This window comes from Meleagris gallopavo, chromosome 22, assembly GCF_905368555.1.
Source record: "Meleagris gallopavo chromosome 22, MGAL_WU_HG_1.1, whole genome shotgun sequence".
NCBI lineage: Eukaryota > Metazoa > Chordata > Aves > Galliformes > Phasianidae > Meleagris > Meleagris gallopavo.
The window spans coordinates 7,048,081-7,063,893 of NC_139425.1; the positions used below are offsets into that span (position 1 = coordinate 7,048,081).

Consider the following 15,813-nt stretch of genomic DNA (forward strand, 5'->3'; position numbering starts at 1 on the left):
TAAACTGAGGATGTTGCTCTGTAAGTGACAACTCAGTACTATGTTGGCTAAAGAGCTTCCTTAACTGTTAACAGGAGTACCATTCACAAAGACAACACAAAACCGTGAAAAGCTTTATTGCAACCTCCCATATTAAAATAGTCATAGTTTTCTTACTGTTCTTAAAGAAATTAAACACTTTACAACTCCTCACTAAAACAAAATGACATTTTGTCAAGCAGATGTACTTCATTGACATACTGTGCAATGTACTTTTTTTCTTGACATAACAATCAGGAAAGGCAACCTTTTCACTTACATGGATTCCATGTTTGTTTACAAAAACATACTTGAAAGGACCTTGAAACTGTGAGTTACTGGACATTCTATGACTATAATAAAGACAAGTTTTGAAAGTGCATTATATGGCAATAACTCTTGTGAAGAATTCACTTTTACAAAATCTATAAGGGAAGTGCTCAGTTTGAACACAGTGCAGGCAGTCAAGATGTCCTGAGAACTTAAGTGGTCATAAGTCTGCCTTCACGATAGGTGCATGCTACCACTACTTAATGGCTTAATCCTTTTGTTGTTGTCAACTAGAAGCCTTCTGATATTCACTACTGAATGTGACAGGAAAAAAAACAAGTACAGATTTCATCTGCCATGACTCAGTGTCTGTGTGAATATTTAACAGTTCAGGAGCACCTAAAGCAAAATGTTTTTTTTATGTACTGAAGGAATCTAGAGATCCCTCCCCGTTCCTTCCTAATGTATGCATGCTCAACTCAGTCAGCAAAGCCAGGCAACTGGTTTAGTAACAGCTGCTGTCCATTCATCTACAGCATTCTTCTACATGCAGAGATAAAAGGCAAACTTGGAATAACACTTGAATATTCAAAATTTTGTACGTGCAAATACCCTGAGAAGCTGCAGAAGGAAGACAATACAAGCCAAACTCACATTGCTGAGATATTCAGTTCTCACCTCTCTGACATACATGACTTTAAACTGATGGTCTCTCTATAATCTCTTGCTCCTTGCAGTAACAAGGAAATTTTGACATTTGCAAGCATGAATGATTCTCTTCCAGAAGATAGCAACAACATATTAACACCAGTAAACCAAGTATTGCATTGGGCTCCAGCAACACCCATTGTAAAACAGGATTAAATAGCAGTCTCAGAAGAGAAGGAAGTTAACAGTGTGCTGCGAGACAGTTCAGTGTTTTTGCTCAGGAAAGAAATACAGTAATTGGAGGGAGGGCGAAGGAGTAGTACTTTAAAATAGTACCTTTTATTCAGCACAAGTTCTTCTGTGCATGTGTGTGTGTTCATGTGCCTATGTTTTCATTTTACTTTGCTAACAAATATGTAAAATTCCACTTCTATGGAGTTCAACAACAAGCAATAAACTTTAATGATACTTAAGGAAGCAAGTTTCACCAAAGTAAGGTTCAGTTCATGCCAAGAAAGATTCTTCTGCAGTTACTCAAGGTGTGTTTCACCCTACCTGACATTTGGCACAATCTGCAACAGCACTGAGAATTTCTTTGCAGCAGAACTCATCCTGCAGCAGCTGACACAGTTTGTCACACTACAGGCAGCCTGCAAACTACAGCAACACTGCTACTGACTATAGAGAACATCTGGGTTGATTTCTCCAGATGTGTTATGTCACACACCATCATATGTCATTTAGCCATACAGAGCCCACCATAGGGCACAAGTTAAGAAGTGCCCCTTCTTGCATTGCTCCATCTCTCTCTCTCTTTTTTTTTTTTTTTTTGGCTTATGAGGAAGAACAGAGTTTCAGTTCTCCTTCCCCTATGACAAAAGAGCTGCTGCTCAATTGTTCAACAGTTACTCCTTTAACTCAGATACAGAAAATAATGCAGGTGGACTGAAAGCACACAGTCTTTTTAATCTGTGTAGCTATGAATCACTCTCCAGCCTCACTCCAATCTCAGAAGTGTTCTGCTTGTCTTAATGGCTATGAAGGCTTAACAGATATGAAATTTCCCAATGGAGCAGTTGTGTCACTTGTTCAAAATAATTTCAACTTGAACTTTTGATCTCACTGTGCTCCAATACAAAATTAAAGCATCACCGGCATTCATTTTCTGTTAAATAGAAAATGAATTTTTTTTTTATGCAAAAAGCTAATAAATGATTATTTTTACTGTTCCCTACCCACAGATAACCACTGGTAATTGATCAATATACATACAAGTTAAAAACCAAAATTAATTACCATAGGTAGGTAGGCTTATAGGAAGATTAATACTTAGAAGTTGGCTTTCAGAGGAAAACGCTGCCAGCCCCAAATGAATTCAACTACTGACAAGTGTCCTGCTGAAAACAAGCCATTCAAAGTACATCTTGCATTTCTGCTGTTACACTGGACAGCTATGTAAGCTTTATAAATGAAATCCATCATCTGTGGACATTTCATTTACTTAGGAAAGAAATCAAAATTGCATTTAAGCAGCAGTCGCTAACAGAAATGGCCAAATTATAGAATGAAAACAAATGATTTGCCTGTTCTATCAAAAGTTTGTCTGTTTTTTTTCTTAAAGAAAACTCTAACTGAAAGCAGTATGCACCGGATTGCTATGGAAGAAATTATAAACATACGATTCAAAACAAAGAACAAAATGGTGGATGTGTAAGTGCACATTAACTTTCAGAGGGTGAGTTCTCCAGTATGACAACACACTCAGTTCCCAATGGTTTCCAATACAATTGAGTTTTCACTGTACTCTGAAAGAGGTGCTAAGCACTCAAAGAACCATCATTCATCAGCTGTTCCTTTGAAAACTAAAGACTACTTTTCTGGGAAGCCTGTTCACTTCATATCCTGGTGTTGATAAATAATTAGCCCAACTAGTAACATTAAGTTGCCAAACACTTGAATTTTCTCAGTGTTTCTGTACTTCCAGAATTACTTGTTGGACCTTTTGCATTAGCACATAGTCAACCATGAGTTAATTACCACTGTGGTTTTAAAAATCACTTGTGATTTTGATGAATAAGCAACAATCTAAAGTTAGATGTCTGAATACATGGCTTGATTTTCATAGTACAGTTCTTCCAAAAAGCAGCTCTAATAATTCCACCCAGACAGCTTTAAAAATGCATGTCATAAATTTTGCATGCAAGTGTTGGGTATGTGGGAAACAAACAAATACATGGACAATCTTCTACTTACTAGACTGAAGCCTGTCACCAAGCCCATTGCCTACCTCAAACCACACTAATTCCTCAGAATAAAAGTCGCAGAGCAGAAGTATTGAGTATGCAGTACTTGTGTTGCTATGCTTTCCCTGCTATAGAAGATAATCTGAGGACACATTTAAATGCTAATTTACCATTAAGAGCATCATTTTGCTTTGAGGTTCCTGTTTCACGTTGCAAAGGATGCAGTCTTAGAGATCAACTGGTTTATAATAAAAGTAGCTGATCAGAGCATTCAAAAAGTATTACTGCAATGGCAGTGGGATGCTGGGAAACAGGGAGCCAGGATTCAGGGTTCTAGAATCCTACTGCAAGGTTTTGTAACAAGCTCAATGTATTGACTTTTCTTTCCCTTCTCACATCTGCTTGATTTACAAGTTTACCTATTTCAAGTATGAGTGTAAGAGCATAAACGTAATTCAAGTGCAAAATTTCTCTTGTTTTCTTTAGTAAATGCAGCTGCAGAAGGACAACTCCTGTACCACCACCTGGAGGAAAAGCCTACTGATAAATTGCGTGAACAAGATGAGAGCTTCCCCATGAAGCATCAGAGTACCCTCATACATTCTGGTAACAATCATTCCCCCTGCCTACAGCAAACAGTGGAGATAAGGCACTTAAAAAATATATAATAATAATAATAATAATAAGGGAAACAGGGACTGATTGGAAAATTTCATGCAGGTTTTGCTCATAACATTTCTTTACTTTCCAACCCCTAAACTAATGGAAATACTCAGCACAGTAACAGTCTTTAAAAAAAATTGTATATATATTTTATATACATATATATATACATATATATATATATATGTGTGTGTGTATGTGTAAGTGCTTCCCTACAGTGTCTGCCATGCAAATTGTGTGTAATTGGAACAGTGCCCAGACTCGGTATGATAATACAAACAAAATTAGAAATGAAAACAGTAAAGCTGCACTGCCCATTTAAAAAACAGACAGTACAAAATAGTAAAATAGATCTGTTAGAAATACTCTATGCAATCTAGAATATTGCTAGCAACATAAAGTGTCTTCTCTTGATCTCTTCTAAATAGTCTGAGAGAATCCCTTTAAACTATTCTGCCTTGATTCATACATTAAAAAAAAAACACCCAGACTTTCAGCAGATAGAGCTCTCCACATTTTGGCCCTTTATACTTTCAGAGGTTTAGAACAGTATGTCCGGATCGCTGGCTACCTGCCTGTCGTGAAACTCTGCCAGGTTTGGTAGGCTTCAAAAACGAGCACAGAGCAATGCCACGCAAGAGAGGGCCGCTGAGACTACTGCAAAGCTGTTCTGCATCCACTTTTCTTCATTCAGATGAAGTGGATCCAGCTCTCCTCGCATTCTCTAGGCATCTTGAGGGGGTGAGTCCGGCAAGTGAGGCTGTAGTTTTTGCCTCTGTTGTTATCCCAATACTCTTGCCCATTGACTTGGTATCTTGCTGCAAACTGGACTACAGAGCACAGCTGAAGGAGGAACGAAGGCACAGGGAGAAAAAAAGTGAAAACATCAACTTGATCCTGCCCATTTTTCTCAGAGATGCTACTGTGCCAATGAGCACACACTTCATGGAGGCTTTTCCACTGGTTGAAGGTATATCGCACAGATACTTGCTTCTCAAAAGCAATGTTGCAAACTTGGATGGTGCCATTGACCCCCAGATCTGAACTGGTCACTCGTTCAAGACACACCTGCTGTTCCTGAAGTCGGGCAGAGAAATCCATGCAGTCTGCAGGCTGCTGGAAATCAGGGACTAAGCATTGCATGGTAAACTCCAAGTTGCTGTACCAGAGGTCTGAATTTATGGAGAGCCTGGAAAGGACATGTAGGGGGATGGAAGGATCCTCCCCTTTCTGGAAGACTTTCACTTCAGTCAGCTCCAAGCCCAGAGCATCAGCAAATCTCACCTTGTTCATGCGGCTCTGGCACACAGGAGCTTGACACTGCACTCGCTTCCTTCTTTCAGGTGTTGTAGGCAAAGACCTCGCTCGGCGGCGGATGATAGGCCGCAGTGCTGGATCACAGCTGCTGGAAGTGCTGCTCTGAGGCTGATGAGGCTGGGCCACCACCTTGACTGGGGCATGGCTCACAAGACATGGGTTGCTGCTCGGACGTACCATTGAGGGCTGCTGCTGTCCTTGTCCTGGTGTGTCTTGAGCCCGCAGCATGTAGAGATCAGACAGGTAGCTGCGATTCCTCCGAGGACCGCGCACCTCCATTCTTCACTGATGGCAGTGCTGACGTTAACACTGCCGGTGCCGAGCACTGCCTCTCTGATGTAAAAAGACAGCTGCGGACGGCGAGGATTTGAGGTTACTGCCCTGGATAGAGAAGAGTAAGCTGGAACAACATAGCCTTCTGCGAGGAAAGGCAGAAAACTGTCAGCTCTCACAGCAGCTGGGGGCAAAGCAGAGCCCGGAGCGTTGTATGGAGAAGCTGAAGGCAGGCTCAGTGGCTGGTGAACTCGAGGCTGGTGGACCCGTTGCTCAGGCTGGAAAGAGATTCAAGACTGTCACCCGCGATGCTGGAGGACCGCAGACTCTCGCGCAAGCTGGGGACGGACTGGAGGCTGTCGTGTTGGGCGCCGAAGGACTCCAGGCTGTCACTGAGGTCGCGGGGCGCGTGAGGGATGCAGCGGTGCACCCTAAAGCACCCTGGACCATTACACGCCGCCAGCCGGGTCTGCAGGCTGTCCTCGCAGGGGCTGACCGAGCCCAGGCTCCCACAGCGGCACCCGGGACACTCGAGGCTGTCGCACTGGATGCTGGGCGACTCGCGGCCGCTGCCGAGGCCGGGGAAGGCTTGGAGGCTGTCGGGCTGGATCGAGCCGGAGCTGAGGCTGCCGCACAGGCTGGAGGGCGTGAGGAGGCTGTCGGGCGGGGCTGGGGAGGCGGACTCGGTACTGTGGCTGGAAGAGGAGGGATCGGCGGCCGGGGTCCGCACAGCCCACATCAGTGCCCAGCTGCAGGCAGAGCACGGGCACCGAGCCGGCCGTACCGCGCTCCTCTCAGCACAGACCCCTCACGCCCGGTCCGCCCAACGGCGCCTGCGCGGAACCCCAGCCTTCCCGCCCACACCGCCCCTCCCCGTCCATCAAATTGAACGGCCAATAAGCACCGCCCCAGGCGCATGCGCAGCGCCTGCCTGACGTCGCTGCCCTCGGGGTGCCCTTAATGCCGGCGGAGGCTGCGAGGAAGGCAGGTACAGGCGGGCTGGGGGGCGGTAGCGCTGAGAGGTTGGTGGGACCGAAGGGGGAAATCGAGAAGGTTAAATAACGAAGCATGACCTCATCGTCAGCCTGCGGAGCCGTTCTGTAGTAGGAGCCGTGAGCTGTTGCTTCCCCGGGGCAGAGCGATGCGGGGCTGCAGGCGGTGCTCTGCCCGCTGAGCGGGGCTGGGCTGCGGGACCGCGCGGTTCCGAACCCCGGAGATCCGAATCTATGGGAAAACGGACATCGTGCCCTGCTGGGCTTTGTCCTGAGGAGAGGAGAGGCAGTGAGAAACGGGACTGTATCAGATAAACATGGATAGTATGCAGTAACACATACAACAATAAATCTATCTATAGAACTGCAACAAAACTGAGGGTGGGTGTAGAAAGGTGATCTGGTGCGGAGCATCTGTCACATCCTAGGAACTGTATCTGTGCGGCCCCAGGAGGGGAGTGCTGCTTCTGGAAAACGAAGGAATGCTGCATGCTCTGCTGTGGCTATTTTTAGTGGGATGGATGAGCAACGAGAGGCTTGGTTTGGGAGAAAAGTGAAACATTGGATACACTTACATATATGAATGTACCACGAGCACATTTTCTGGCACAGAAAGGGCAACTCCATGCACCAACGCGGGCAGCGATCGGCGTTCAGTTGTGAGCAGAAACACCCGTCCCTGTTTGACGGGTGCAGGCAGAACAACATGAAGAGTTCACTGCACGGTGAAAAGTAGCTCTCCCAACACTGCTGCACGTCATCGTATTTTTCTCTGTCTTTACCAACAATCCTGCAGTCTGTGTGGTGTGTGCTGGATGGGCTGAGCGGTGCTGGCCCAGCTCACCTCACTGCAGGGCTGTGTGCTGTCTGCAGAGCGGCTGCATCTCTGCAGCTGATGCCGAGCACGGCTCTGTGCAGCCAACTTGCTGCTGGTGCTGAGCACTGGCTGTGTGCGGCCTTGGTGAGATGAATATGCGGCTGCTGAGGGATGGGATGGTGCATCCCAGTGCTGTTTGGTGGCTAATTGATGTTTGTTGTACTGCTTTAATAATTACGTTGTGTGGTTTTTGTTCACTGCGTGTCCAGGACGTGGTGATGTTTGCATTTGGCACGCTGTGCTGTGACCAGAAAGAATGGAGTCGTTGGAAGATTATGTAAAAATAAAGATGTAGATACCACTTTAAAAGAGTAATAATGGGACCGGGCATTCAAGAACATCCTTTATTACTGCACCGAAAGGCACAGAAAAAGGAAAGCCAAATCAATGAAAACCACAAAGGAATGGTAAAGTAAGGAAATTATTTTCTTTCTTTCTAGTTATAGAAAGTACTGTAGAAGAGGTAATAAGTGCATGACTGCGCAGTTCAAATTCTCATCCTCCTCTCCAATCCACATCAACACAAATGATTGTGTGGTATGATCGTGCAGGTCACAAAGTGACAGAGGGTGACTGTAGCACTGCTGGTGGCACAAAACTTATCTTCACTCTTTTATAAACTCCTGATTTGATTAAAAAAATATCTTTTTAAATAATAAAGAATAACGGTTTAAGTTTTGTTGAGACTGTGCAAAGGAAAAAGGGAAGCAAGATTTATTGTGGCATTCATATTGTACTGTATAATTAGTTTATTAAAGTGCACCGAAAAACCACTATTAATTGAGCTAGTGTTCCATGCTAGCTTTATTAATAAATAATATTTACTATTTATTATCTCCAAAGGAACTTTGGGATCCTCTGATGGAAGTTTCTTTATGAAGGCTAAGTTCTCTTAATATATTTTCTAATTTAATTATGCATTTTGCAGTAATAGTATTAAAAATGTAATATTATAGTAGCTGGATAAAAAAAGCATAGTTACTATGAATGTTAAGACTGTTTGCAACCAACTCTCTCTTCTTGAAACTTAATGGTAAACTTTTAATGAATTTCTATTCTGATGATCATAAACATTTCTACTAATGTGTGATACTGTGTTTAATCCTTGCTAGTTACAGTAATGGAAAAAGCCACCCAAGCGCCAAAGGAGTAAAGAAATCAGTTTCTCATGTGAAATCTCCTGGAAGATTATGCAAAAATGTACCAACTACCAATGAAAAGGTAAATCATACCAGTTCTTTTATAGAAAAAGGATACAAAGTTTATGTTTGCTTTTATAATAACATCACATACTTTCATATCTTTTCAGACTTCCTGTGACACTCAAGATGATAACCAACCAAGTGTTTTTAAGAAGGGGAGAAACCAATTGGATGACAGTACTCAGTCAAAACAGTAATCCTATTTTAAGATTGTCTGTTTAATTTGTACACAGTTCAAACTGGCATTTAAATGCTTGTGATGAATTCTTGGCTTCATTGTGTTGCCTTTGAGGTCACTGCACCCAAAAGTCAGCATTTTTGAGGATAAGAAGTTTAAGTTATCAATATGGAATCTTACTATACTCTATCTCAGGCAAAATTGGAATGAAATAAAGCAAAAATTCAAGGCTAGGTAGTATTCTATATTAATTTACTAAGTTTCCATGCAAATTTTACCTCAATTCATGTACATCCGAATCCTTAAGGGGGGAATCAAGAAGTTTGTAAGCTGGTGTTCCAAAGACTTTAACCGTTCTAACAGGATGTGATATTTCCTTTTGTTTAGAATCACAAGTGTTTGCACATCTCTGCCCAGAGTTGAAAGGGCAAAGAGGAGTCTCCCAGAAACAAGGCAAAGTGAATCTTTACCGCGCAGGATCCCTCCTGCCACAAAAAGCAGCACACAAGGTAGCTTCTGTAGAGTTGAAGATGTCTCAGTGCAACATTTTTATTGCAGTAAAAAAGAACAGTTGGAAAAGAATCATGAAGAACATGCTGCTGAAGCTGGTCCGTGCTCCTCTAAATGGCAAGAAGCATCTGTGAACGAAATGTTTCTTGATTTTGAATCGGTACAAATTATTAAAGAAGATGCTGAAGATGATAGTGCTAGTGATCTCTCTGATTCAGAAAGGATTCCCATTCCTCCATCTCCCTGCACACCACCAGAACTCATACTCAGAGCTGAAGAAATTGATCCAGTTTGTTTGGAACGTGTGCCTGATACGGGTTTTAAAGAGTCAGAATATTACTACCCAGACTTCCTGCCGCCCCCTTTTAACTCATGGGACCTGAAGCAACTGGCCATCTTTGTTAATGTAGAAGGTAGATCTGAACTTCGACCAAAGCCAACCGGATTTCTTGAGAAATACATTGATCGTCTTTTGCAGCTGGAATGGCTGCAAATGCAGACTGTACAGAATGAGAAAGCAAAGGCAGCCAAAGCCAGACCACAGACTGCTCCCAGCTCTGTACGTACCCTAAAAAGCCCTGGCAAATGCAAAGCATTGCTTAGCCCTTTGCCTCACAAACAAATGGTTTCCCAGGAAACTGTTACAAAACTCCCCACGTGCTATTCAGGTCACAGGGTAGATCCATGCTGTGAAGAAAGTCGACAGTTTTATTCACATCCAGGTCACTTGAAACAATCTGAAAGAACAGGACATGCAATATCTTCTCAGAGACAGTCTGGTGAAGTAAGAAATGAACTGAAAAAAACAACTGCAAAGCAACAGCTTCTCAATATGCAGCCATCTGAGAACAATTCTAAAATTCAAAGTGTTGGTAATATCAGACCCCCTAAACAAGCACCAGCATTTCATGGTTCAGCTGCTCCTATCAAAGGCTTAAAAACATACGCATGTACAAACACAAAGAAAAATGGCAATGCTAACAATTATGTTCCTTCTAAAAAATCAGCTGGGGACAGAAAAATAAAAACAAATGGCACAAAGCAGACATCACGGAAATTTAAGTGAAGAGCTTATTAGTTGATGTTTCTTGACTGCTAGAAAGTGTTTGGCCAACGCAGAAGGGTCATGTTATCTTCATAGGAAGATCCTGAGAAAATACATTCTTGATTCATGGTTCTAAGTCAGCACTGTTCATTTCAATACCTTTGATCTTAAGCCAGCAAGGCCAGCAGGAAATCTTTTCCCTGAAGGCAAGTGTCTTCCATTGGTCTTTCCTTGAGCATATTGACAATTGCTCAAGAGAATGAAAGTTTAGAGATATACATAGTTACAAAACATCCTCCTATTTGCACCAATTGAAGCTTGTTGAAGTCTGTAGCGTTTCTTCTGCACTCCTTTTTGTGTATTTGAGAGAATAGGATCTGAGCTCTTTAAAAGAGATGTTATTTTGTGACAGGTTTCATAGTGTTTTATTCTGATAGGAAAAGGCTCAATTGTTTTTATAAAATAATGGAGCAGCTTATCTATGCAAAGTCAAACTAATTCTTCATAGGAGATGATGAATTTTTGGATGAATTGGATGTGTTTTTTTGCTAGGAAGAGGAATGGAAATAATGTGTTGGAATATTTTAATACTAAAAGGATTTTTTTAAAGACAGACCTTTGTTAGAGAGCAGACAGCTTCAATAGTAGCAGATTAATAAAATCAAATGCATATTTTTCTACCCAGAAAACTTCACTGTTTACAGACAGCGTTCCTTCATGTTCATTTTGTAAACCTTGAAAATCTCAAATTGCACATGGATATTGATGACTAATGCAAAATGAAAATATTACTGCACAATCTGTGACCTAATGTTCAGAACTGCTCTCAAAATCCAGAAAATAGACTCTTAGGGGATGAGCTTGAAGACTAATGTAAGTTCAAGCAAAGATATATTTTGATATAAAAAATACCTATTCTTAGCCACCTGTGATGACTCTTATCTATTCCATGGCCCAGTCTGTGTCAGTTTGATTTGCTTCTTATTTGAAGATTTAGACAAGTTGCATGGGGAAATACCATAAAATTGTTCAACTGGAGTTGAGTTCTGTCCTTGGACCCTCTAATTCTTCTTGTGTCTGGGATAGAGGAGAATATGAAAGTAATTCAGTGAGTATTCAAGTGTCAGTTCAGCTCTTAGCTGGGGACACTATTTTGTTGAAAATCTAGAAAATGTTTTGAAGTTTGGTTTTTAAATGGAATACTGAGCACCATTAGTTCATCCTCAGCCACCTGTCACAGTGAACTGTTGATGAGAAGTAAGCTGAGGTCTGACAGACCAGGTTTTACAAGTGGATCCTTCTCGTTCAGATAGCTAATGAAAAACCATCAGAATATACTATGTACATAGTTACATTGCACTTGTCTTGGTGATCTCATCTCTCTTGGTTTTAAGATGCTTAGCTGTTTCTGTTCTTTCATTGTGTCTACTAGGTCTTCAGCTTTGTAAAATTTCCAAGCATGGGTTTAAATTTATATGTAGTTTGAAATGTGAGAATATTAATAAATGTAGTAATAAACTAGAGTATTTTACACAAAAACAATGCTCAGGAATAGACTTAAGAAATATTTGTAGTGGCTTTTTCCTAGTTACTGGAGACCAAATGTGAAATTTTAAATTGATGAAAGAAACAATTTTAATATACAGTATTATATTTCCATATGCAGTATTTGTTAGGATATAGTTAAAGTAAATTGTAGTTGCTTCTACATTCTGCTCTATGCAATTAAAGTGGAACTTAATCTCATGTCCTCAAAGATCATATAAATTGGCTGTCAGAGGTGTGGAGAAACTTACAGGATGGCATTCAAATACCAGCAGCTGCAGAGCATTAGCACATACTTGTGTTACAGTTTTATCCTTTTGTTTTGCTCCAGACTCTTCCTGTATTTCAGCTGCTTTAGATGGAAAGGGTTTTGCATCCAGTGCTGGGATTTCAAGCTTTTGCCAAATTCTATGAGCCTTCATTAGTAGTTTTACTGACTTACATTAAGATTAGTAACAGTAGGATTGCTCTTGCTGATAAGCACGATTTTAGTACACTATTTTAGCACACTATTGTAAGCTCCAAAAGCAAGGTGAGCAGGATCAGAGTGGCAGATTTTTTAAACACATCTTCTTAGATGCAGTAATTAGTTTGGTGTATTATTATAACACTGAATATTAATTAGCGTATGCAAAATTTTCCTCTGACATGTTGCTTTATATTGGTGCTTTGACAGGTTACAAGGAGAGCATGAAGATACACGCACGTTTTGCATGACAACTTCTTAAAGAACAAACAGTGTTTCAGTCAGCTCTGACCAGAGCAAACTCAACTGGCAGAGAATTTTTTTTCTTGCAGACCTAGGAATTAGAAAATTCTTTTTTTAATGTATTGCTTGTGGTCTAATGCATATCTAATGCAAATCTGTTGCTGGAGACTTTCTAAAAATTAAACAGGCAGAAGTAGTGATGACATTGAAAATAAATCTGAATACTTGTTCATGACTCACTGGCTGTGATCTGGACAAAGTTTATCTCACATAATAGTTTTTGTTCACTGATTTGATAATTACACAGTAAAGTCTACTTTGTTTGCATACAGAAATAGAAATTCTGATTTTACCTCAAAAATAATTATTTAAATGAGAGATCTGCAAGTGTTGGAATTGATCCAGCACCGGTTTTGCTTCCATTTTAGCTTGTCTGTGTTCTGGACTATAGCTGAAAGGAGCTCCCTCTATAAAGAAGACTATGGTTTATCTTTCTTTGATTTTGTATTGATGGGCATTGTCTTTAGAAACAGAATATAGCAGAAATGTTTATTTCACCAAATACATACCGTTTGGAATTAAAATATTTCCATGGCATAGTGTTTGTGTGGCTATTTCTCTATTTTCACTGTATTTAGCAATATGTTCCTATGTTTACGTGTCTTTAAATCTAACACTGAAGATGCTTCTTGAACAAGTTTACTGTGATTGAGATATTTAAATTGAGTGTGGTTTTTTTTTCCTAGATATTTTAAAGTTTTATTACAAAACTAATAGCCTCAGGTTGCATTTTAAATAAATACTCAGAGTCTACTTAAGTTACACAAGTATGAGGGAACAGCTCTTGTTCTCAATGAAATTACTTAGTTACAAAGACATAACCAAACAGTTTTCAATGAAATTACTTAGTTACAAAGACATAACCAAACAGTTTTGCTCCAATACGTATAAATGGTTTTCCATAGCACTGCTATGTAGTATTTTTAATGTATAATAGAAAGGATTTTAAAACAAATCTGTTTGCTCTCAAGACACTTTTTTCCTCCATTACTTTTGTCTCTGCAATCAAATACTGTGGTCAGCTATGGTTTCACCCCTTTGCACTCCTACACAGCCTGTGGTAGCTTACTGTTGAAGACACTGGTTCTGATGTTTCTGCATCATACCTTCAGATCTTCATTTTGTTATCTACACAGACATCAAGCTCCAGCAGTTACTCACTTAGAAGTTATGCTTCAAACAGGGATTGTTACTGTGTGAGCAAGGCATGCAATACTGGGAAAAGAGGCATTGCAAGTGAAAGAGCCTGGAAAGGAACTGTTCAATCAGTCCCTGCTGCTGGTTCAGCACGCTGAATCGTGGCATGGCCACTTGCTGGTTAAGTGGGTTGCATTTTTCTTTGCAAATGGGAGATTACCTTTGCTGGTACAAATTCAGTGTACTGGAATTATGGTATTTCTCAAAGAGGCCAAAAGATTCAGCAGCACTTTTTCTAAGTTGAGTTTAGCACAGATAGGTGGCCAGAACCAGGAGCTCTTACCTCCCACGGGCACCTCTTCCAGGATGCTGTGGCTGCAGTTCTGTTGCCCATGTGCTGCCAACACCCTTCTGTCATCTGCTTCTGACCCGTGCAATGTGATGGAAGAGGGGAATAATGCTGCACAGGATAACTGTGCTTATATTCCTGGACTAAAATGTCTTGTTTGATTTCAGCCTTCTTAATTATGCTGCAATCTCATTATTCTTTAGTCCTTTCTTGTGTGTCATTTATTGTTGACTGAAGTAACTTTTGTATTTCCCATTTAAAGGAAGTTATTAGAAGGTTCAGAATATTTTGGCTGACTTATTTAAGTGGGTATGTGATACCTTCTTTGGAATTGATACAGTTAACAATTCTATAGTCTGAAACTGCCTGTAATGTACTCTTTTTGGCCCTGTTTTGAAACATTCAGTCTTTTCTTTATTGCTCCCACTGGAATTATTATTGAGTTTTCTCAAGAAAAATAATTAAAACAGGCCAGCTTGTTTGGAGCCCAAGTTTTGATGTTAGTAATCATTTGTTCTTATTTTTTCAAAGCTTTTGTGGTTATTTTTGCTGTAAATTTCATTGGAAAGCAATCTTGTAATTTAAAGTTACTGCCTATTAGCTACATTAAAAATGAGATGCTGCCTACTTGTTACTTAGCTGTAGTTTTTTCATTACCCACAAGATGGCACTTCTGAACTTTTTTTTTGTAGAAAATTTCTTCACTGCAGCATGAGCTCCGCACTCAGGGACCTCAGCCATATTCCTGCTGCTGTTCAAGCCAGCTGGTTAAAAAATGAATAATTGCTTCTACTCCGCATGGCAGTCACTTCTGTAATAGTGCCATTAAGGCACCAAATGGATGTAAATATCATACTCTGTTTTCATATTTAGAATGCACTGATCAATACAATTCATATTCTCTGTTATAATCTCAGTTAGACAGCAAAGGTGTATACAGGTAGGTGCTTGGAGAGGTGCTTTTTAGCCACATTCATGTATTGATAATATAGGTGGATGAATGCATTTTAAATGTTTTCACACTCTGTGTGTTCATATATTCAGCTCAAACTAATCAAGGAGGAAACAGAAGTTCAGAGAAAAAATGGCATTTCCTATTTCTGAAAGTCCCTTTTCTTTACTATTTTTGTACTCTTTAAGCATTTCAAAGGTCCTCCATAGGCAATTATACAAGAAAATGATAATCAGAAAACAAAACAAAAAACAAAACAGATGATACACCCCCTTCCATATCCACAAATCCTCATAGATAAACACCAAAACACCACAGGACTGAGCTTTGCTTTGAGCCATCTAAGTTTTACAGAATAATCTGTTCATTTCCATTTTTCTGTTCCATCTGACAATGGAAAAAGATTTGGTTTTCTTCTGGAATAGCTGTAATGCAGTGAAACTACAGCTATTGATTTAATTTTTTTCCCCTGTAATAAATCCCTCAGAACAGCCTGCCAGTTCTGGTTTCTGCCCTTCAGTCTGGCATGTGGAAGAACAGATTGCCTGAAAGTTCTTCCTTTCAGCTGGGCAAAACTGGAGCTCTTTGTTCTTTCACTACTTTCTCGTCCCTGAATTTCAGATAGCTTCTGCAAGAAACGACTGCTTTGAGAACATCCCTAAATAACAGCTTTTTTTCCTGTACCAGAAGGCATTGGTTTTAGAGAAGTTACATTACTATGGATTTAGTGAAGCAGAAAACCTTTTGGGGGTGTGTAAGTAAGAAAGAAAGAACCGTAAAAAAAGGTAAAAGGCATCCAAACTATGAAACAGGCACACGTTTAGT

The 15,813-nt window shown here is 40.5% G+C and overlaps 2 protein-coding genes across 7 annotated transcripts; one reads left to right on the forward strand and one right to left on the reverse strand.

The window, feature by feature from the left end:
• Window positions 1–99: 99 nt before the first annotated feature.
• PPP1R3D (protein phosphatase 1 regulatory subunit 3D) lies at window positions 100–5,454 on the reverse strand. Its single transcript, XM_010722439.4, has one exon. The coding sequence runs from the start codon at window positions 5,436–5,438 to the stop codon at window positions 4,533–4,535; it is 906 nt and encodes a 301-aa protein (XP_010720741.1). The 5' UTR covers window positions 5,439–5,454; the 3' UTR covers window positions 100–4,532.
• An 843-nt stretch (window positions 5,455–6,297) lies between these two features.
• Window positions 6,298–13,087, forward strand: FAM217B (family with sequence similarity 217 member B). 6 transcript variants are annotated; one of them, XR_014887703.1, is made up of 6 exons: window positions 6,299–6,420; window positions 7,511–7,713; window positions 8,414–8,522; window positions 8,611–8,696; window positions 9,069–10,442; window positions 12,458–13,087. XR_014887703.1 is itself a non-coding variant. In XM_010722438.4 (5 exons), the coding sequence occupies exons 2-5, from the start codon at window positions 7,619–7,621 to the stop codon at window positions 10,255–10,257; spliced, it is 1,308 nt and encodes a 435-aa protein (XP_010720740.2). In that variant the 5' UTR covers window positions 6,298–6,420; window positions 7,511–7,618; the 3' UTR covers window positions 10,258–13,087. The 6 variants fall into 6 exon arrangements, 5 of the variants coding, with proteins under 5 accessions (XP_010720740.2, XP_085097507.1, XP_010720736.2 ...); XM_010722438.4 differs by having other exon boundaries at window positions 6,298–6,420; window positions 9,240–13,087; XM_085241381.1 differs by having other exon boundaries at window positions 6,298–6,420; window positions 8,420–8,522; window positions 9,069–13,087.
• The last annotated feature ends 2,726 nt before the right edge of the window (window positions 13,088–15,813 follow it).

What these genes read in the sequence shown, in the direction of transcription:
- PPP1R3D (XM_010722439.4), bottom strand. Translation starts at nt 5,438, where the DNA reads ATGGAGGTGCGCGGTCCTCGGAGGAATCGCAGCTACCTGTCTGATCTC.
- FAM217B (XM_010722434.4), top strand. Translation starts at nt 7,619, where the DNA reads ATGGGACCGGGCATTCAAGAACATCCTTTATTACTGCACCGAAAGGCA. An exon ending in AACCACAAAGGAATGGTAAA is followed by an intron (nt 7,714 to 8,413) that starts GTAAGGAAATTA and finishes AATCCTTGCTAG; the next exon opens with TTACAGTAATGGAAAAAGCC. An exon ending in TACCAACTACCAATGAAAAG is followed by an intron (nt 8,523 to 8,610) that starts GTAAATCATACC and finishes ATATCTTTTCAG; the next exon opens with ACTTCCTGTGACACTCAAGA.